A 22,759-nucleotide genomic window follows, 5' to 3' on the forward strand; every position below is an offset into this window, starting at 1 on the left:
TCTGGTCGTCCCAAACATCTTCCATTTATGGATTATGGAGGCCACTGTGCTCTTAGGAACCTTAAATGGAGCAGATTATTTTTTCTAATCTTGGCCAGATCAGTGCCTTGCCACAATTCTGTCTCTGAGCTCTTCAGGCAGTTCTTTTGACCTCATGATTCTCATTTGCTCTGACATGAACTGTGAGCTGTAAGGTCTTATATAGACAGGTGTGTGGCTTTCCTAATCAAGTCCAATCAGTATAATCAAACACAGCTGGACTCCAATGAAGGTGTAGAACCATCTCAAGGGTAATCAGAAGAAATGGACAGCACCGGGTTAAACATATGAGTGCCACAGTAAAGGGTCTGAATACTTATGGCTGTGTGATATTTCACTTTTTCTTTTTTAATGAATCTGCAAAAATTTCAACAATTCCGTTTTTTTTTTCCTGTCAATATGGGGTTCTGTGTTAATGAGGAAAACAAAACTTAAATTATTTTAGCAAATGGCTACAATATATTAAAGAGTGAAACATTTTATGGGGGTCTGAATACTTTCCGTACCCAATGTAGCTTCACGCATTAGTATGGGAAAGGAGTTATCGTTTTTCCACTTATGTAATTTATTTCCATACCATTTGAGAGAGGCAAGATCATCTCATCAATTAAGATGAACATCATTTCCATCCATCCATTTTCAACACCGCTTATCTTGGTTAGGCTTACGGGGCGCTTCGGGTGAAACACCCTGAACTGATCGTCAGTCAGTCGCAGGGCACATATAGACATGGACAACCATTCGCACCGTCACTGAGTGGGAATTGAACACACGCTGCCTGCACCAAAGTCAGGCGAGTGTACCACTACACCATCAGTGACGTGATGATCATCATAAATTAAAAAAATTAAAGTAAAAGGCAATTATTTGCTTATTTAATGTGTTATATTTCACATTTATCATGAAAAACTGAATTAAAAAAGGAGACTACTGTTGTTTCTCAACAGGATGCAGATTCCATACAATTCCTGACCTTCAATCAACAACTCTCTCCATGAACTATACATTTATAGTGCTTGACATGGTTACGATGAATTGTGGTAATATCATGACCCCTTTAAATGTGGCTTTGAAATTCCCTCAAAATAATTTTGGACTAGTGCGGCACGGTGGACGACTGGTTAGAGCGTCTACCTCACAGTTCTGAGGACCGTGGTACAATTCCTGGCCCTGCCTGTGTGGAGTTTGCATGTTCTCCCCGTGCCTGCGTGTTTTTTTCCCCAGGCACTCTGGTTTCCTCCCACATCCCAAAAACATGCGTTGTAGGTTGATTGAAGACTCCAAATTGCCCATAGGTGTGAATCTGAGTGCGAATGGTTGTTTGTTTATATGTGCCCTGCGATTGGCTGGCAATCAGTTTAGGGTGTAGCCTGCCTCCTGCCCGATGATAGCTGGGATAGGCTGCGAGACACTTGTGAGGATAAGCGGCTCAGAGAATGGATGGATAATTTTGGAATAACTCTTGTGTTTTCTTCTCAGTGACATTAAAAATGGAAGGGACCTAAAATCAAATAAAAACCAAGAGTCTTTGCCAGCAAAGTCATCCATGTATGCAGTGAAACTGAGGTGAGGGAAACTGTGGGGTGAAAGGTTTTGACGAAGCACTGGGTTAGAGGTGAGCGGGTACAGTTTAGGTTCAGCTGTAGTTTTAGAGTAAAAGATGGCCCTGTCTGAAAAAATATTATAACTATACGCAGACCATTCTGTTTGAGATAAAAATAAAGTTGTCAGAACACGAGGGCAACATAAGACTCATTTGGTTTCAACAGGAAATGAACCACAATGCTACAAAAATGCATTGTGTTCTACAGTTTTAAGAGGTCAGAAGTATAACAGGATAAAGGCTACGTCCTCTGTCCTCAAGCACTCCGGCAATTGGATTTGGTGGCTCTCCAAGGACAAATGAAGACCACAGGGATACAAAGAAACCAATCGAGGAAGAACATGATTTCATATGTCTCTGTGGCCTGAGTGACTGACAGGTAAGACTAGACCAGCAATCTTAGAGAGCCGCCTCTTTGTGGCTATGAATAGCAAGAAATGATCGCCAGACAAAAAGGACGTTCAAGGAAATGAGAAGATCTGACCTCGAGGGATATTATGGCGCTTGGGTTGGTTGACCTTAACTAGTGCAGGCGTCTTTAGAAGGATGTTAACCAAAACCCACAAGCTTCTTTTGTTAAAATAGATACATATTCCTTGAAAGTTAAAACAACGATTACAGAGTGAAAAAAACAACAACAACAAAATATATCAAGGCATGACATTTAACAACAGCAGGTACAGCACAGCCAGCGTGTAACGATCAAACCTTAATGATGTAGTATGAAGATGACATGAAAATGTGTATTACTGTATTAAATGTGTTGTGTTTGGCTAGACAATAACATGAAATACTTAAAAATGATATACCTGCATGTAGGTAAGCAAGGTCTGGATTCTCAATATCACAGTGGGTGTCCTTTAGGTGGTTGCGGAACTCTATGGGAGAGTTGGTGCCATAGTCACATTTTGGACAGTTATACATCTTCACTCCCTCATGTTTTCCTGTGTGGAGGATGTGCTTCCGAATGTTCTCAGCACAGTTGGATCTGGCAGAGAAAAGAAGAAATACATTTCAATTAAATATATATACTACTGCTTCTATCTATCTATCTATCTATCTATCTATCTATCTATCTATCTATCTATCTGTCTATCTATCTATCTATCTATCTATCTATCTATCTATCTATCTATCTATCTATCTATGAGTTATAAGGGAGCTAACTCATGTTCCCCCAATAAAAAAGGTGTGCTGTACTAAACTTTTGTTTCAATTGTTTTTTTATTGTTAAGTATTTTAAAGTGAATGTATTGCATTCACTTAAGGATATATTTGAGCTGGGCTTAGGAACTGGGAGAGTCGCCATATTAGGACAGAATCTCAATGTATCAATTTGCAAAATAAATTCGTTTTGACAAAATGACTAATCTTGTAAGTCCTTCCTTCATTCATTTCCCTTGGCTGAATAAGTAGTGTGCAGAGCAACTGGACACGACAATGCACAGCACTGGCTTCAAGCCAATTAAAAATCTTGGAATGAACAAGACCAGGTTTTATGATTGTTGTCTAATATTAGTGACCTCATGAATCTGCGAAGGGTGGTTGATGTACTGTATGGTCCAGGATGTACAGTAACAATGTCAGTGTAGAGTCACACACAACTAGGGTTGGGCATCGAGAATCGAGAACCAATTGGAACCGGGACTAGGGTTGCGGTTCTGCAGGGAATCGTTCAAATTTAAAAATGTCGGTTCCCAGTTTCAATGCCTTCAGTCTGCCCACCTCTAAGAAGAAGTATCGAAAACCAACAAAGAATCTGTGAAAACCAACAAAGAAGCGGTGAAAACCAACGGAGAAGAACGCGCATGAAGATGTGCTTGTGCCGAACGACGGCGGTGGCGAACAAAAATGTGGCTTAACTTAGTTAAAATTAATGACCAGACACCTCAGTGCAACACTTGGAATAAGATTATATTGTGCAAAGGAGGCTTTCACGATGCGTGGAAAAGTCTGACGCACTCCGAACCTCAGCCTACACTGCGCGGAGGTTCAGTGAAGTCAAGTCTCAGTCAATTGGGTGAGTGGAAGAAAACAATACGTCTCTGCCAACATTGAGACAGATAACAAGGTAAACAGTTGGTTGCACTTTTGCACTGATGGTTTTTAGTGTTTATTTTAGTCTTCAAACTAATGTAAGAGCCGATGACAGAAAAAAAAAAAACTTCCCCGTAGCAACTTTACATGACAATGAATTGGGACAAAATTAACATAACGTCTCACAGTATCACAAACACTAACTTTGTGCCTCATCGGTGGGTAAGGAAAGGAATCAGTGTTTCATAGCATTTGGTTTCATCCATAAAAAACAAAACAAACAAAAAAAATTCACCAGTGCCATGGTAAGTTACTTTTTATGCCAAAATGCTGAGTTCCGGTACGTACTCTTAAAAATAAAAGGCTACAAGCTTAAACCAGGAAGTCAAGTTAAAACTTGGACATATAAACCATTTGACGTGATGAAACAGTCCCAAATAACTATTTCAACAATGCTGCTTTAACTTTTAGCTGAAACATTAATTAATTAATTCAAATTAAGTCAATTGGGTTAGTCCCACACACATTGCCAAACCACATTCTGCACGTGTTACAACAGCGTGGCTTCGTAGTAAAAGAGTGCACGTACTCGACTGGCCTGCCTACAGTCCAGACCTGTCTCCCTTTGAAAAATACGACAACAGAGACCCCAGACTGTTGAACAGCTGAAGCTGTACATCAAGCAGGAATGGTTAAAGAATTCCATCTACAAAAGCTTCAACAATTCGTGTCCTCAGTTCCCAAAGGTTTATTGAATGTTGTTAAAAGAAAAGGTGATGTAACACAGTGGTAAACATGACCCTGTCACAGCTTTTTTGGAACGTGTTGCAGCCATAAAATTCTAAGTTAATGATTATTTGCCAGAAACAATAAAATTCATCAGTTTGAACATTAAATATCTTGTCTTTGTAGTGTATTGAATTAAATATAGGTCGAACATGATCTGCAAATCATTGTATTCTGTTTTTATTAATGTTTAACACAAGGTCCCAACTTTATTGCAATTGGGGTTGTAGCTGTGAAAGGACTATATAAAATAAAATATAAAATAGATATAAAAATCTACATATCCATGTTCAAATGCCATGTTATTTTCTCAGTTTATTTTTTTCCCTTCTCGAAAAGAATATTATTATTTTATTTACTGAGTTGTACAGGTCATAGGTCACACTAATGGTGAAAAAGAGTTTTGAAATTATTTGTCTATTTTTTATGTCACAAAAACGTGGCATTAGAATAATGGCGTGTAGACGTTTTTTAATATCCACTGTCGGACCAACGCAGACGAGCATACACATACTGTATGTTTGCACAAGACATCATGTAAGCAAGAATGTATAGCATAGAAACTTTTTTTTCCACAGACACCAACACACACCATCATGTGGTAATGGATGGGATACTCATGCTCAGTGTGGACCTGACATTCTTGGACAGTATAATATGCAATTACTCTCCCTTATCACCTTTGCCGGGACAATAAAGCCTTACTGTGCCATAGCTCATACTAGCTGAATAGAAAATTTGTTTTCACTTTTGAAGACACCAATCTCCATCACGGGCCATAGTCCACTGGAGCTAAAAAATAAAAAAAATAATACAAAAATAACTGTTCTGCCCATGCTGTATAAAATCCATGAACAGTAGCCATTGATCAACCTTGAGGGCAGGTCACCAAGATAAACGCCAGTGTATAATCCTGTGTTAACCCAAATATAGACTGCTCATAAATGTAGTAATCAGATGTATTCCATTTGGCACTGGACTCCTGAGGGGTACAATGCATATACAGTAAAACACCCCTGTTAAAATATCAAGTTTTCAGCTATGAAAGACCATTAAAAAACACTGCACATCTCAAAAAAAAGCACCACGCCCACAAGGAAGCGCAGCGGTTGCAGCATCACGCTTTGGGATAGTTTTTCTTCAACTGTACTGGGGATTTAGTCAAGGTGAACCATATACTATACGTATGTCACAAAATAAAATAAAACAAAAACTATTAAATAACTTTTTGGGTCTCATTTTTAATACCAGAAAAAAATGAGTTTGTTCACTTTCTGTTCCATTATGTCACTGTCTAATGCATATTGCTTTGGTATAGAGAGGTCACAAAACTTTTAAGTGGTAACATGTAATTTAAAGACCACAGGAGTGAAAAAAGCTAGGGCCAGCACCTAATCAGTTTGTTTGGACAACTGATCTTTACTAATTGACATCAGGAATTGCAGTCCTTATCATGAATCATCTTGTGTATGGCCTCGTTTATGAACCTAAGGGATCAGTAATTAAAATCTGTTCATATGAACACATACAGCATAAACATAAGATTCCCAATACATCTGTGGTCGTAATTATATTAAACCATGGCTGTATTTGTTCACAGCATGAAACTAACAGACCAATGAATACTGTAACATAGACATTGTACTGAAATCTGCATATATTACAAAAAGTGACTTATTTTGCAAAAGTGGAAGCAAAATATGTATTTAAGGCAACGCTTGAAAACTTCTGAAGCGAGCTTAGGTGGATTCCTAGGAGGTGTACTATCTCTCAGATATGGTAATGGTGTAATTGTCATATTAAAACAACACAGTGAGCATTTAGAAGTCAGCAGGTGCCACAGTTAGTGAAAGCCCACACCAGCCCTCCTACTATACACTGTATTAATTAGCACAACACTGTTTCAACTTCCTCCCTCATCAATGTACTCACCATGGGAATCAGCCATACTGATGCTGAGTGCCTACATCACCTTTTCTAATTCTGTCTCTCTCTGGCTCTCCTGCCCTCCTTTATTTTAACAATTTTCATATTTCTCCTCACAGAAAGCGTATGGTAATTGGAAAGTGTAATTGAGAGGCACTTGTGTAGAGGACAGTCAAATATGTTTGAGTCTGTTAAGAGGGGCATGAGGAGCTTATTTAGATCAGTGGTGTTTTTTGGACCTTTTACTGCCAAGAAAACCCACTAATAATCATTAACAGCCTCCACATACCTCCCTTCACTTTACAAAGTTGCAAACATTTTTGCCGCTGTCAGGAGGCGTGTCATCCTCAAAGCCACCACACAATTCATACTGAGGCAGTATTTTCAAGCAAAGTGAAACATCGTTCCATAAACAGTCATTAGTTGGTGGCAGGAGTCAGAGGCTACGTAACAATTAGACAATTCAATTTGCCACTTTGACTTGAAGAATATAAATCAACCAACAAACAAATAAATCAATCAATATCAAATAGAATACGTTTATCACTTTACATAAAAATCTGGTAAATAGTGCCATAGATATAATTAATCAGCAGCCCAGGACTACAACTGCAATGAAAATGTCTTTTAATCCCTGCAAAGAACTCTACATATAATTATTGCCTCTAGTATCTATCTGTATCTGAATAGATGCATATGAAGTAAGTGACATTATGTACTTTTCTACATGCTTATTTTACACAGTATGTAGTACAGTAAGTCTTAAAGTGCAGGTGTCAAACTCAAGGCCCGGGGATCAGATGCGGCTCACCACATCATTTTATGTGGCCCCTGAAAAATAAATCATGTGCATCTACTTCATGGTTCTTGCTAAAATCTATTGACATTGAGACTGCAAACATTTTTTGTGATCAAACCACTTTTTAAAATAGCTTGTACAATAGTTGAACAAATTGATATCCTTTAGTTCATATTTCAAAACGAGTTATCGATATACAAATTTGTGTATACTGTAGGTAATAATATGATGAGGTAGTTACACATTTCTATGGTTTCACAGTCCTAACGGCTCTCCAAAAGAAACCATGACTACAGTGTGGCCCCTGTCTTTTTAAATTAATGGCATTCATGTATAACAACACTGAGAAATGTGTTTCCATATACATATAAATGTAAATGCATTTGGGATTCTTTTCAGAACCAGGTAAAAAAAAAATCAATTTCACTGACAATTTCCTGTTTAATTAATTATGTGGTATGATGGTGTTTTAATGACATAGACCTGCCAGTGTCTGTTACATTACGTCTGAGTGCATGCTAGGGAGATGTGAATGGGATTGTTGAAAATGAGATGGAGCAGTGTTGGAGATTAGTCCAGCCTCCATTTCACCTCCTACATCCAGCTTTTCCATCAACTCAAGCACACACACACACACACACACACACACACACACACACACACAAAGAAACTGTTCGACAATGCCACCTGCTTGCCACATTATGTATTCTACCACCGCACACCACCAATTATCATCACTGGCCATCAGCACCACCAAGCATAGGCAGGTCAATGAGCTGGCACTAACCTGTAGTCGCACCAGGGGCAACGGTATGGTTTCTCTCCAGTGTGAACACGATTGTGTCTTGACAGGTGGGACTGCGTGGTCGAAGCGAAGTTGCAAAGTTTACATTTGAAGGGTCTCTCTCCTGTGGGGTAGAGGGAGTTAAAATAAAAGGAGCCGTGACTATAGATTTGACAATAAAACCAACGGCAGAAAAAAATATACACATTGCTAAATCTGTAACTGGTCGAATTCACACATGCCAATGGCCAACATGCACAGAAAGGAGGTAACATTAAGGTTTGCAGTAGGAATGGAAGACCATATAAGGATCACACAAACTGAATTATAAAAACTTCAATTCATACTCATATCCTATTATTGATCCATGGGCAGCTGCCTGACAGCAGTTAAGAGCAGTATGTTGTTTCAATTTTTCATTTCCCCCCAAAAAAACTATTATTGACAGCCCATTAAAAAAACAAACTGAAATTTCTCTAAGCGACAGACTGACATGGTGGAATGATAACTAAAATTAAAAATCTCCACCATGCCGGTACACATGCCTATCACTGACAGCAACATGTCACACTGATGGAGCCTTGTTTGTATCACAGTTGCTAAAATTATGTATGGGGTAAAAAATAATATCTTTTTTTTTTTTTTTTTTATCTTGAAGTGTCACTCCCAGTCAAAGATATTGCATTCACACATTGGTGCCTGTGTGGATTTCTTACCTGTGTGCTGGCGTCTGTGCTTAGTGAGAGCATGCCGTGTGCCTCCAGCAAAACCACACAGGTCACACAGGAAACTCTTTTCACCTGTACAAGTAGAAGACAGTCAATTACACAGCTTAATATCTACTTTAGAAAAATATATACTGTATAAATACAATTCCACATTATGTAGGCAGATTACAGTATACAATTGGCACAGAAAACTGTTAAATGTGAATTTCAACAGCTTGTGGGGTATGGTTATTTTGACACTGAAAATAATTTCCCTTTGTTTTGAAAATTAAAAACTAAGGGAAAAAAAGTTACTGCTTAAGCGCCACTAAGGGGAGAAAAAAAAAAGTTGATGACCCAAAGGAAAATGTTAGAAGGATTTGAAGTAGTAGAAAAAATAAAATAGAACAAGTAGAGTAAATATCCTCTATGAGCAGCAAGTCGAGTTGGCATCACAGATGAGCCTTGCAAAAGTCACAGATCAGTAGTGTATATTCATCAGAGCTTTCACAGCTAACTAATTCCTCCAATCAGATGGATCCATGTAAATATGTCAAATGGGGGACGGGAAATTGCCAGTGTGGTTTATTGACTGTGATAAAATCTGAAAAGCACCGCTGAACATAATTACATACTTGTCAGAGCCATAAAAATTAGCTTTATTATCAATGGGTTGGTTTTCTACAACTTCATTTGGGGGCGATGCCTTCCAGATGGGGAGCGTGGAGAGCTTTTTCACACTCCTCCTCCCTTCTCTGCATCTGGCCTTGTCATTAACAGCATGATGAGCTCCCGCTTTCATTCTCTCTGCCATTTGTGCAGAAGTAGTCACACAAACACACGCACGCACGCACACACACACACAAACACACACACACACACACACACAGCAACACTTATTATAAAACACATTTTTGGACAATAATGAATAAAGGCATTTACAGAATTGACACAGATGCATGCAAAACAATGTGTACAATGGCCAACACACAACAGACTTTATGTAGTGTGGTACACATTTCCATGCAAAACCATCATACGTCATACATTGTTTTCATATACAGTACAGTAATCACTGAATTCACACACACTTGCACATTGTGTTTTAGCAAGACAAATATTCATGTGAATTCAAATGTTGAACTCCATTGTCTGATCATGTACATTATGTGGCTGAGTCTTGCTGTTGGACCTCAGTAGTACTCCACATGCATATCTGCTACACAGACAGCAACTTTCTGAGAGTCAACCTTGCATCACGTTTCCTATATTTAAAGCCCATTTAAAGCCTCTCAACTGTGAAAAGAGCTCTAATGCAGTCCCATTTAAAGGGGAGACAAACAAACTTAAAAAGCAACATTTGTCAAGCTATATATAAAGGTTCACTTGTTAAACTACAATAAAAATAATTTGTCTTTCCAAGAAACAAAATCTGTTCTCAAACCATGTCAAAAGTTTTATATTAGCGGTACACGGTTAGATTGATTAGACAAATAAAATATGAGCAACATTGGAAAATAAACGCGCAATTCAAAGAGCGATAACTCCCCTAATTCCAATGAAGTTGGGATGTTGTGTTAAACAAAAATAAAAACAGAATACAATGATTTGCAAGTCATGTTCAACCTATATTTAATTGAATACACTACAAAGACAAGATATTTAATGTTCAAACTGATAAACTTTATTGTTTTTAGCAAATAATCATTAACTTAGAATTTTATGGTTCCAAAAAAGCTGGGACAGGTGGCAAAAAAGACTGAGAAAGTTGAGGAATGCTAATCAAACACTTGTTGGGAACATCCCACAGGTGAACAGGCTCATTGGGAATAAAAGGAGTTTCCCTGAATTGCTCAGTCATTCACAAGGAAAGATGGGGCTAGGTTCGCGAGTACGTGAGAAAATAGTCGAACAGTTTAAGGACAATGTTCCTCAACGTACAATTGCAAGGAATGTAGGGATTTCATCATCTACGGTCTATAATATCATGAAAAGGTTCAGAGAATCTGGAGAAATCACTGCATGTAAGCAGCAAGGCCGAAAACCAACATTGAATGCCCGTGACCTTCGACCCTGAGGTGGCACTGCATCAAAAACTGACATCAATGTGTAAAGTATATCACCACATGGGCTCAGGAACTTCAGAAAACCACATACAGTTCGGCACTACATCCGTAAGTGCAACTTGAAACTCTACTATGCAAAGCAAAAGCCATTTATCAACAACACCCAGAAACACCGCCGGCTTCTCTGGGCCCGAGCTCATGTAAGATGGACTGATGCAAAGTGGAAAAGTGTTCTGTGGTCCGACGAGTCCACATTTCAAATTGTTTTTGAAAATTGTGGACGTCGTGTCCTCCGGGCCAAAGAGGAAAAGAACCATCTGGACTGTTATGGACGCAAAGTTTAAAAGCCAGCATCTGTGATGGTATGCGGCTGTGTTAGTGCCATTGGCATGGGTAACTTACACATCTGTGAAGGCACCATTAATGCTGAAAGGTACATACAGGTTTTGGAGAAACATATGCTGCCATCCAAGCAACGTCTTTTTTATGGTCGCCCCTGCTTATTTCAGCAAGACAAAGCCAAACCACATTATGCACGTGTTACAACAGTGTGGCTTTGTAGTAAAAGAGTGTGGGTAACTAGACTGGCCTGCCTGCAGTCCAGACCTGTCTCCCATTGAAAATGTGTGGCGCATTATGATGCATTAAATACGACAACGGAGACCCCGAACTGTTGAACAGCTGAAGCTATCCATCAAGCAAGAATGTGAAAGATTTCCACCAACAAAGCTTCAACAATTAGTGTCCTCAGTTTCCAAACATTTATTGAATGTTGTTAAAAGAAAAGGTGATGTAACACAGTGGTAAACATGACTCAGTCCCAGCTTTTTTGGAACGTGTTGGAGCCATAAAATTCTCAGTTAATGATTATTTGCTAAAAACAATACAGTCAATCAGTTTGAACATTAAATATTTTGTCTTTGGAGTGTATTCAATTAAATATAGGTTGAACATGATTTGCAAATCATTATATTCTGTTTTTATTTATGTTTAACACAACGTCTTATGTACTTTACAAACTATTATGTAGTTTGTAAAGTACTAAAAAAACTAGAAAGGGTATACAGAATACACGTTTTGTGCATTGAAATTGCAAAGGAGTCAAATATGTAATTTTGTATTAAAATAAGTGATATTCCTCTTATAATTCTGACTGAACAAATCATAACAATTATGGTGCTGACCATACATTTAAAAAAAATCTAGTATGGGCGTTAACCCTCTATTAATTTGAAATGTATTTTCCCCTTGAATTTACACATTTGCCATGTAGTTACTGTATAATAGTCCAGTATACAGCTTATATACTTCAATTGTCATTGTCATCATTAAAAGTGCACCTACAGTATTTTGTGGTTTCTTGTCTGCAATGTGACAACGATCAGACTAGTATTTTGTATAGAACCCCAGGACAAATGCGGTCCTACCTACTAGTATCTCTGGCCTATAAAGCTGCTTAAACCTTGACTTCATATGAGAAAATACGGCGCCGGTCACTCCTCTACCCCTTTTCCTCTCTCCATCTCTCATTACACCCAGCGCTCCAAGAACTCACCACAGAAAAATCCATAACCATCGATCCTGATGCCTAGCTGCAGTCGCCACAATTATTCTTTAGGATTCTTGAGGAGAAAACATTTGCAATAAATTACTTGTGTGCTTTTCATCTCCTGATCTGTGGTGGAACACTCTGGTGACCGAGGAGGCAAGGTGGTGAAGCAGAAGAGTGATGCTCTGTTGTCAGATTCAGGGTTTGTAGAGACTAGTTGAATAGTCTTTTCGACAATGACATTTGGAGCGTGACATTGACTATTCACTAATCGCATGTTTTTGGCTTGACAAAAACCAGCTACTTGCAACAACAGATGAGTACACTGAATACAATAAATTCATCACCTTAATTGACTTAAATTGTCCTCAATTTCGGAATGTGCAGCATTGGTAAGTTAGAGGGAGAACAAGTTAAGGACAAAAAAGCCATGCCTATCAAAGTGGAAGGAGAGTGGAGGAAGGAAGACAAAGAGGTCCCCTATTTTTTTGCAAACACCGCAATAGCCTACCATGAAGAACCTGCTGCTGTGGTGGGCCCAGAACGAGAACATGTTTTTACCATTTGTCCAGGTTGTGCAAATGTTACCTGGATGTCCCAGAGGCATACGGAGCGAGAGGATTTTTTTCACTGTTTGGAAATTACATCACACGAGAGCTGGCGAGCCTGGCTTCACCCAGCCAAAGTCCTTGCGCTTGTGCTGAAACGTGCATGTTATGCGTACATTTGGTGTATAAGAGCCTTGTTGTCTGTGAATTTATCAAAACATTCGTGTCGGGAAAAAAGAAGAAAAAAATGTCATGCAATCCCTAGTCAGTACTGGAAGCTCTTACAGCCCTCACTTACTGTATAGCGCACATACCCACAACTAAACACAATCTTCTCTTAGTGACATGATTAACCTGAGAATTTTGGTATGCAACAAGTATTACCAATTACGTCTTAAAGCGAAATCATCTTTCGTTTTGCTAGCATGATGCACCATTTTCTTGAAGGAATTAAAAGTACCGTAATTTCTCGTGTATAATGTGCATTTTTTACCCCCCAAAAATGTCAAGTCAATAGTGCGCATTATACATAGGTATAGGAGAAAATGAAAAAGACTTTCACATTTTATTAATGTATGCCGCCATCTAGAGGTTATGAAAAAGCTGTACACTTGCATTCCACTATGCCACCGCCCCCTAGAGGTTATAAAAAGTTGTACACTTTCATTCTAGTATGCCACCTAGAGATTATGAAAAAGGTGTAGACTACACTTTAATTCCAATATGACGGGGGTACATATGACTGCATATATATACAATTGCGCTCATAAGTTTACATACCCAGGGAGAATTTGTGAAATATTTTTATTTATTTATTTTTTTATATGACTGGTGACTGAACAACAACCATCATTAATTTCTTTATTCTTATGTTTTGTTTAATGATAATGCTTTTCTGAAATGCTTGACAGTTTAATTTGAATCCCATCAAAATAAGATTAAATGTGTTTCGCCTGGTCCTTCATGTTTTCTTAACAAAATTGTACACATCTTACAAATTCTGCCTGGGTAATCAAACATATGAGCACAACTGTGTGTTTTCTCATTTACTAAATAAAAGTAGGGCTGTGAATTTCAAAATAAGAGCAAGTAAATAAAAAATATTGTGTGTTCAAATAAGGTATTCAACTTCAGAATACCCCTCCTTGAGCCGTCACCTTGTCGTGGTGGAGGGGTTTGTGTGTCCCAGTGATCCTAGGAGCTAAGATGTCTGGGGCTTTATGCCGCTGGCAGGGTCACCCATGACAAACAGGTCCTAGGTGAGGGACCAGACAAAGCACGGCTCAAAGACCCCTAATGATGACGACAAACAATGGACTTCGTTTTCCTTTGACCGGACGCGGGTCACCGGGGCCCCCCACTGGAGCCAGGCCTGGTGGTGGGGCTCGAAGGCGAGCGCTGGGTGGCCTACACCCATGGGGCCCGGCCGGGCACAGCCCGAAAGGGTAACGTGGGTCCACCTTCCCATGGGCACACCACCTGTGGGAGGGGCCATAGAGGTCGGGTGCAGTGTGAGCTGGGCGGTGGCCGAAGGCGGGTACCTTGGCGATCCGATCCCCGGCTACAGAAGTTAGCTCTAGAGATGTGGAATGTCACTTCTCTGGCAGGGAAGGAGCCCGAGCAGGTGTGTGAGGTCGAGAAGTTCCGACTAGATATAGTCGGACTCGCCTCCACACACAGCTTGTTTAAGTTTACAAACAAGCTGTGTTTGTAAACTCGGACTGCTGGAGGACAATGCTCACGTGGGCAATGACAGTGAGACCTGGAAGGACGTGATTGGGAGGAACGGCCCCCCCGATCACAACCTGAGCGGTGTGTTCTGTAATTGGACTTCTGTCCTCGTCACGGATTGTCCATGACGAACACCATGTTCAAGCATAAGCGTGTCCACACGTGCACTTGGCACCAGGACCCTCTAGGTCGCAGTTCGATAATTGACTTTGTGGTCGTGTCATCGGACTTGCGGCTGCATGTCTTGGACACTTGGGTGAAGAGAGGGGCGGAGCTGTCAACTGATCACCACCTGGTGGTGAGTTGGCTCCCGTGGTGGGGGAAGATGCTGGTCCGACGTGGCAGGCTCAAATGTATTGTGAGGGTCTGCTGGGAACATCTGGCAGAATCCCCTGTCAGAAAGAGTTTCAACTCCCACCTCCGACAGAACTTTGCTCATGTTCCGGGGGAGGCGGGGGACATCGAGCTTTTTTTATGCCCCTGGCAGGGTCACCCATGACAAACAGGTCCTAGGTGAGGGACCAGGCAAAGCACGGCTCAAAGACCCCTAATGATGACGACAAACAATGGACTTCGTTTTTCCTTGCCCGGACGCAGGTCGCCGGGGCCCCCCACTGGAGCCAGGCCTGGTTGCCTCCATTGCTGAGGCGGCCGACCGGAGCTGTGGCCGTAAGGTGGTCGGTGCCTGTCGTGGCGGCAATCCCCGAACCCGTTGGTGGACACCAATGGTGAGGGATGCCATCAAGCTGAAGAAGGAGTCCTATCGGGCCTTTTTGGCCTGTGGGACTCCTGAGGCAGCTGATGGGTACCGGCTGGCCAAGCGAAATGCAGCTCTGGTGGTCGCTGAAGCAAAAATTCGGGTATGGGAGGAGTTCGGTGAGGCCATGGAGAAAGACTTCCGGACGGCTTCGAGGAAATTCTGGTCCACCATCCGGTGTCTCAGGAGAGGAAAGCAGTGCACCACCAACAGTGTGTATAGTGGGGATGGGGCGCTGCTGACCTCGACTCGGGATGTTGTGAGTGGGTGGGGAGAATACTTCGAAGACCTCCTCAATTCCATCGAAATGCCTTCCCATGAGGAAGCAGAGTGTGGGTTCTCTGAGGCGGGCTCGCCTATCTCTGGGTTTGAGGTCACCGAGGTAAAAAAGCTCCACGGTGGCAGGGCCCCGGGGTTGATGAGATTCGCACGGAGTTCCTAAAGGCTCTGATGTTGTGGGGCTGTCTTGGTTGACACGCCTCTGCAACATTGTGTGGACATCGGGGACAGTGCCTCTGGATTGGCAGACTGGGGTGGTGGTCCCGGTGTGTTCCAACTACAGGGGGATCACACTCCTCAGCCTCCCTGGTAAAGTCTATTCAGGGGTGCTGGAGAGGAGGGTCCGTCGGGAAGTCGAATCTCAGATTCAGGAGGAGCAGTGTGGTTTTCGTCCTGGCCGTGGAACAGTGGACCAGCTCTTCACCCTCGGCAGGGTCCTCGAGGGTGCATGGGAGTTCGCCCAACCAGTCTACATGTGTTTTGTGGACTTGGAGAAGGCCTTCGACCGTGTCCCTCTTGGAGTCCTGTGGAGGGTACTTCGGGAGTATGGGGTACTGAACCGCCTGATACGGGGAGAGACTACGTCCTTCGGCTGGCCTGGGAATGCCTCGGGGTGCCCCCGGAAGAGCCTAATGAAGTGGCTGGGGAGAGGGAAGTCTGGGCGTCCCTGCTGAAGCTACTGCCCCCGCGACCCAACCCGGATAAGCGGTAGCAAATGGATGGATGGATGGACTTCAGAATAATTCTTTGAAAAAACTAACAAAATACAGATAATACTGTAATAATGTTTTGATGATATGGGTAGAAGCAAAATCATGCATTGTAAAAATACATTATACATAGGTAGAAGGGTTTTCCAGAATTTTGAGGTCAACTTTGGGGGTGCACATTTTACACGAGAAATTACGGTACCTTATTGCAAAACACTACAGTGTCTTTTACTCCAAATGATACAACACTTCCTTATGTGTATGTGTTTATAGGGATATATATTCCATTATATGTGTGTATGTTTCAACCCTCGAGGAGTCTGCATGCTATAATTGCCTCCCTCATTTGTTATGTTTTAAAAGGAGAGGACGGGAGGGCAATTAATTTTACCGCTTAATTTTTGACACGGAATCCGCTGCTGTATTGATGTGCTCGCCATTTTGGCACTCATTTTTCAGAGAAATTAATTGACAAAGTAGGAAGATTTATCAGAATATTGCCAGATTAAGCGACAAACTGAGGCAATGAGGAAATCAATTGAGGCCCTGTCGCTGTGCTCAGCCCCCAACACATCCCTTCTCCTCACCGCAGACCCCCCTTCCCTCCAATGCCCAAGAGCCTGGGAAAAAAGCTGGGTGGGTAAGATGCAGCACACTTATTTATTTATTTCTGTCGCTCATTCATCAACGGTTACAAATGACCCTGGCAGCTGAAGACCACAGAACTCCCCTCTCTGCCACCCTCCCAATCTCTCAGACACGACTGGTGTGTGAGGAACATTGATTAATAACAAAAGCACACAAATCAGAAAGGAACAATGCATACAGCCCAGGTGAGTAAAGGAGAGGTGGAGGTGTTAACGTTTTCCTCTTTAAAAAACAACAACAACAAGGCGATCACAGATTACACCACTAACTGTAAATGTTTTTTTTTTACACAAAAAAAAAAAAAAAAAAAAAAAAAACCCAAATCTCAAAATGATCGACGACATTCAGCACTATGGATTGTTTGAATAATCAGTGTAATAGGACACACCTGGGCAAAACATACACCTTCCAGTTGTTACAATTCTTTCCAAATGTGACTTCATTATTATTATTATTATTATTATTACTTTTGCTTATGTGCAAAATTGGCGCTGTCTTCTAAATTGTGTATCAGACCCATATAAATGTAGCCTAAATAAGGGAATTGGCCCCACTGTTCCAGACCTTTAAAAGGAAATGCAATTATTGTAAACCTTAATTATAAACCTGATTGAAGAAATACTGTTATGCTAACAAACATACGGACGCTTTCCCAAAAATTAGAATATCATGGAAACGTTTATTTATTTCCATAATTCCATTTAAAAAGTTAAACTTTCATAGATTATAGATTCAGGGCCCACAATTTAAACAATTTCAAGTATTTGTAAATTTTTACATAATTTAGCCTTCCAGCTCATAAAACCCACAAAATCTGGAATTCAAAAAATGAGAATACTGTGAAGAAATCAGCCCAAATTTCGCAGGCCGTAAATGTTTGAAACTGAGTGTCACACACTAATCATCTACGAAACTCAAAGCGGCTGCACAGGTTTCCCCAGGTGTCATTAATTTGCTTCAGTTTGGTTCAATACGGGGAAGACTGTAGACTTGACAAGTGGCCAGAAGGACAAACTGTGGCTGGAGAAGAGGAACCAGCAAAAGCAATGTCCGTGGGCTTCTGCGGATTATCAAACAGAGAAGATTCAAGAATCCAGCAGCGATCCAGAAAGAGTGGAAAAAGGCGGGAATCACAGCTTCAAAAACCACCACATTCAGACGCATCCGGGAGATGGGGTACAACTGTCTGTTTCCTTGGGTGAAGCCACTTCTGAGCCTCAGCCAACATAGGAAGTGTCTCAACTGGGACAAGGAGAAGAAGGACTGGACTGTTGGGGAGTGGCCCAAGGTCCTCCTTTACGATGAAAGTGTGCCTTTCATTCGGGAATCAAGATCCAAGCATTTGGAGGAAGGCGGGTGAAGAACAGAACCCAAGCTGCTTGAAGTCCAGTGTAAAATATTTACAGTCAGTCATGACTTGGGGTGCAATGTCCAATGCAGGTGTTGGTAACACTGCTTTCTTAAATCCAAGGTCAGCGCAACAGTCTACCAGAATGTTTTAGAGGACTTCATGATTCCTTCTGCTAAGGATCTGTATGGAGATGCAGATTTAATCTTCCAGCAGGACCTTGTCCCTGCCCATACTGCCAGAAGCACTAAAACCTGGTTTGATGCCGACACCATCACAGTGCTTGACTGCCCAGCCAACTTTCTGGATCTAAACTCCATTGAGAATATATGGGGTATTATCACGAGGAACATGAGGGGCACCAGATCCAAAAACAAAGAAGAACTGACAGCAAGCATTAAGGAAATCTGGGCTTCCATAACTCCCAGGCAATGCCACAGGTTGATTGAAATGCCACGGTGCATCCAGGCAGTGATTAAATCAAAGGGATTCCCAACCAGGGGGCACGGTGGTAGACTGGTTAGCACATCTGCCTCACAGTTCTGAGGACCGGGGTTCAAATCCCGGCCCTGTCTGTGTGGAGTTTGCATGTTCTCCCCGTGCCTGCGTGGGTTTTCTCCAGGCACTCCGGTTTCCTCCCATATCCCAAAAACATGCATGGTGTCATGGGTGTGTGTTCCGGTTTTTGTCTTCCCCGTTTCATGCACACCTGCTCCTGAGAGCATATTCACCACCTGTGCCTTTTTCACCCTAATTACACCTTGCATTTAACCTCATGTCTCATTCTTTCTCGTCGCCAGTTCGTTGAACCTTGTCGTCGCGTTCCAGCATTCCTTGTTTCCACGTCTAGACCCTGTTCCGATTATCGACCTTGCCTTTTTGGCCTCACGTTTTTGGATACTGTTGCCTCCCTGTGTACCGACCTCTGCCAGTATATTAAACCTCTCTTTTTGAAACTGTCCATTTGTTTTGGAGTCGTGCATTTTTGGGTCCTATCCTCTGTTCCGTTCATGACAGCATGGTAGGTTGATTGAAGACTCTAAATTGCCCTTAGGTATGAATTTTTGCGCGAATGGTTCTTTGTTTATATGTGCCCTGCGATTGGCTGGCGACCGGTTGAGGGTGTAGCCCGCCTCTTGCCCGAAGATAGCTGGGATAGGCTCCAGCACGCCCGCAACCCTTGTGAGGATAACATGGTTCAGAAAATGGATTGATGGATGGATGGATTCCCAACCAAGTATTGAAGATTAACACTAGTAGAAGTAAATGGTGATTTCTTCATGGTATTCTAATTTTTCAATTCCTGATTTTGTGGGTTTTATGACCTGGAAGCCCAAATTATGTAAAAATAAACAAATAAATACTTGAAATTGTTTAAATTGTGGGCCCTGAATCTATAAACTATGAAAGTTTAACTTTTTGAATGTAATTATGGAAATAAATAAACTTTTCCATAATATAATTTTTTTTTGGAAAGTGTCTATATATATACGTAATCTGTTTTTTGAAGAGAAAAGTGAAAAAAGCTTTCTCACCAACATGTTATTAATGAAGAAGGAATCTGCCAACATTGAAAAGTGTATTCATGTTTATTTAGTATCACTTGTATTTTTAGATGTCATGATTTCATTTTTTAAAAATTTTAATAGAAAAGGCTGAGTGAAGCAGAATGTCATATATTTTTAGTATGGTAAGGAGTTTCATTTTGTCAAGACAAGTTACCCTACATTGTGATTATTATAGTAATTAATGACTTTTAGAACTAGCTTCCAAATTGTGCAATAATTCTGGTTTCTGTTTTTTCTTTCTTTTTTATTCAAATTTGCCTGTAATGTTGAAATACTTGTGCAATGTGTATTTATTTTTTATTTTTTTTAACTTTTTGTTTGTGTAAAAATTACTTTCTTTAGTGATGTATGGCATTACATAGATTTGTAGGCCATCAAACAAAACTTGTCAAAGGGGCTGTTCTTGGTGAATGGGCAACATCAAATAACTTTGGACCCCTAACAGTACCCACTTAGTCACTGTCCTGTGAGTGTATTATTCTAATATTTATTTTCTTTACAAAATTTTCCCTTTTTCATTTCACTTAATTCAGTCTTTTTTTATATTGGCCTCTCTCTCCTGTCAAAGACACACACATACACACATGACAACGACAACACGCCCCTCCTGGTGACAACTGGGTGAACAGAGATGACAGCCACCTGATGGGGAATGATGAGCGCTAGAAACAAATGAAAATTAAATATCTAATTATGTCAGAGCTGCCTTGACATTACATCACTGTTAAAGCACATTTAAAATAACATCCAGCAAGTCTCTCTCTCTCACAGCAGGCACCCATGAGGGACGGAGGGCTCTCCTGCAAGCATTCAGTCAGGCTGTCAGGCCACTGGATGCTGCTGCGTCTGTCACTGACTTAAACGGCCATGTATGGGACATAATTAAAGGAGAGGGGAGACTGCTTGACTGCAACAATGAGACATTTGGGTTGACCTGGAGTACTATTGAGGTATCTTTTAAAAGGGACTTGGAAAATTGACTTTTGAATTGCTTGCATACAAATAGTTAGGTCTTTGGAGTGCATGCCCACCTTACAAGTATAAAATAAACAACCCAATAAATCTTTTGTGAGTTGCCTATTTCCGAAAACTTGACAATGAGCAAACTGTTCTGAATGCCCCACTGAGGCGTAACAGTCTACATAAAACCACCCACAGTGAAATTCTCAATACGTCCTAACTTGGCTGCTAAGATGGTCAAAGATATACAATTTTCATAGACCACAGATCTCTGAGCAACACGAATATGTAGGGTTGGGTTTGAATTTGAGCGATTCCAGTTCTGATTCCGGTTCCTTAGTTCGATTCCAGTTCCAAATGATTCTCGATTCCGATTCTTTTAGGGGGCTAGGTCGAAAACGTTTGCATGGTTTAAATAAAGGGTGTCCAAATTATGAACATCCATTTTCTTAGCAGCCCGCTGCATAGACTACAATGAGCATTTGACTCAAGGTTTTTTATAACCAGTATCAATATCAAACCTATGAACTAAAAGGCAATGTGTGTCGAACTAACCCAATTGACTTAATATTCATTAATTGTTTCAGCTAAAAGTTAAATATAGCCACACTGACCACCTTACAGCCACAGCTCCAGTCAGCCGCCTCAGCAATGGAGGCGCGGAACATGGTCCACTCAGACTCAATGTCTCCTGCCTCCCCCGGGACGTGAGTAAGGTTCTGCTGGAGGTGGGAGTTGAAAATCCTTCTGACAGGGAATTTTGCCAGACGTTCCCAGCAGACCCTCACAATACGTTTGGGCATGCCATTTTGGACCAGCATCTTCCCCCACCACCGGAACCAACTCACCACCGGAGCCAACTCACCACCAGGGCCGTTCTTCCCAACCACGCCCCTCCAGGTCTCACTGTCATTGCCCACGTGAGCACTGAAGTTCCCCAGAAGAACGATGGAGTTCCCAAAAGGAGCGCTGTCCAGCACTCCCTCCAAGGACTCCAAAAAGGGTGGGTACTCTGAACTGTTGTTTGGTGCATAGGAACAAACAACAGTCAGGACCCATCCCCCCACCCAAAGGCGGAGGGAGGGTACCCTTTCGTCCATCGGGGTGAACCCCAACATACAGGCGTTGAGCCGGGGGGGCCAATAAGTATACCCACACCTGCTCGGCGCCTCTCACCGTGGGCAACTCCAGAGTGGAAGAGAGTCCAACCCGTCTCAAGAGGACTGGTACCAGAGCCCAAGCCGTGTCTGGAGGCGAGCCCGACTATATCTAGTTGGAACTTCTCGACCTCACACACCAGCTCGGGCTCCTTCCTTGCCAGAGAGGTGACACTTCACGTCCCTATAGACAGCTTCTGTAGCCGGGGATCGGATTGCCAAAGTCCCTGCCTTTGGCCACCGCCAAGCTCACACTGCACCAGACCCCTATGCCCCCACACAGGTGGTAAGCCCATGGGAAGGGGGACCTCCTTTACCCTTTCGGGCTGTGCCTGGCTGGGATCCAAGGGTGCAGGCCTGGCCACCAGGCGCTCACCTACGAGCCCCCAGCTCCAGGCCTGTCTCCAGAAGGGGGCCCCGTTGACCCGCGTCTAGGCGAGGGAACTCGGTCCAATATTTTTTAAATGCAGCTATAAAGAATTTGTTTTTGTCATATTTTCTCCTTCAATTGTGCTGCTTATTCTGGTGTGCATGCCTTGGCCACCTGGGGCAGTATCAGACAGACAGACAGATTTCCTGTACTTAAGACTCAGCTTCTCAGTACGGGAGTAATATAAATCGTTCTTCTCAGATGATAAAGAATATATGCCAGTGAGTATTGTTAAATCATCCGAGCTAGTCATCCAGATTTGTTTACTATCTGCGAACTGCTGCTTGTTGTGAAGTGAGTTGAGTCACCTTCTACCATATACTGCTT

General features: G+C 41.7%; 1 protein-coding gene across 2 annotated transcripts in view; it reads right to left on the minus strand.

The window, feature by feature from the left end:
• Positions 1-22,759, minus strand: part of LOC133401199 (zinc finger protein 407-like) — a 191,738-nt gene that overhangs the window by 57,951 nt on the left and 111,028 nt on the right. The window contains exons 7-9 of one of the 2 annotated variants that reach the window (XM_061673890.1): positions 8,691-8,774; positions 7,978-8,098; positions 2,452-2,630 (exon numbers count right to left, since the gene is read on the minus strand). The exons of the other annotated variant lie outside the window; for it this stretch is intronic. Coding sequence (XP_061529874.1) covers positions 2,452-2,630; positions 7,978-8,098; positions 8,691-8,774 — 384 coding nt within the window. The remainder of the gene's footprint in view (positions 1-2,451; positions 2,631-7,977; positions 8,099-8,690; positions 8,775-22,759) is intronic. 2 annotated transcript variants of the gene reach the window in all.

The sequence above is a fragment of the Phycodurus eques genome, chromosome 4, assembly GCF_024500275.1.
Source record: "Phycodurus eques isolate BA_2022a chromosome 4, UOR_Pequ_1.1, whole genome shotgun sequence".
NCBI lineage: Eukaryota > Metazoa > Chordata > Actinopteri > Syngnathiformes > Syngnathidae > Phycodurus > Phycodurus eques.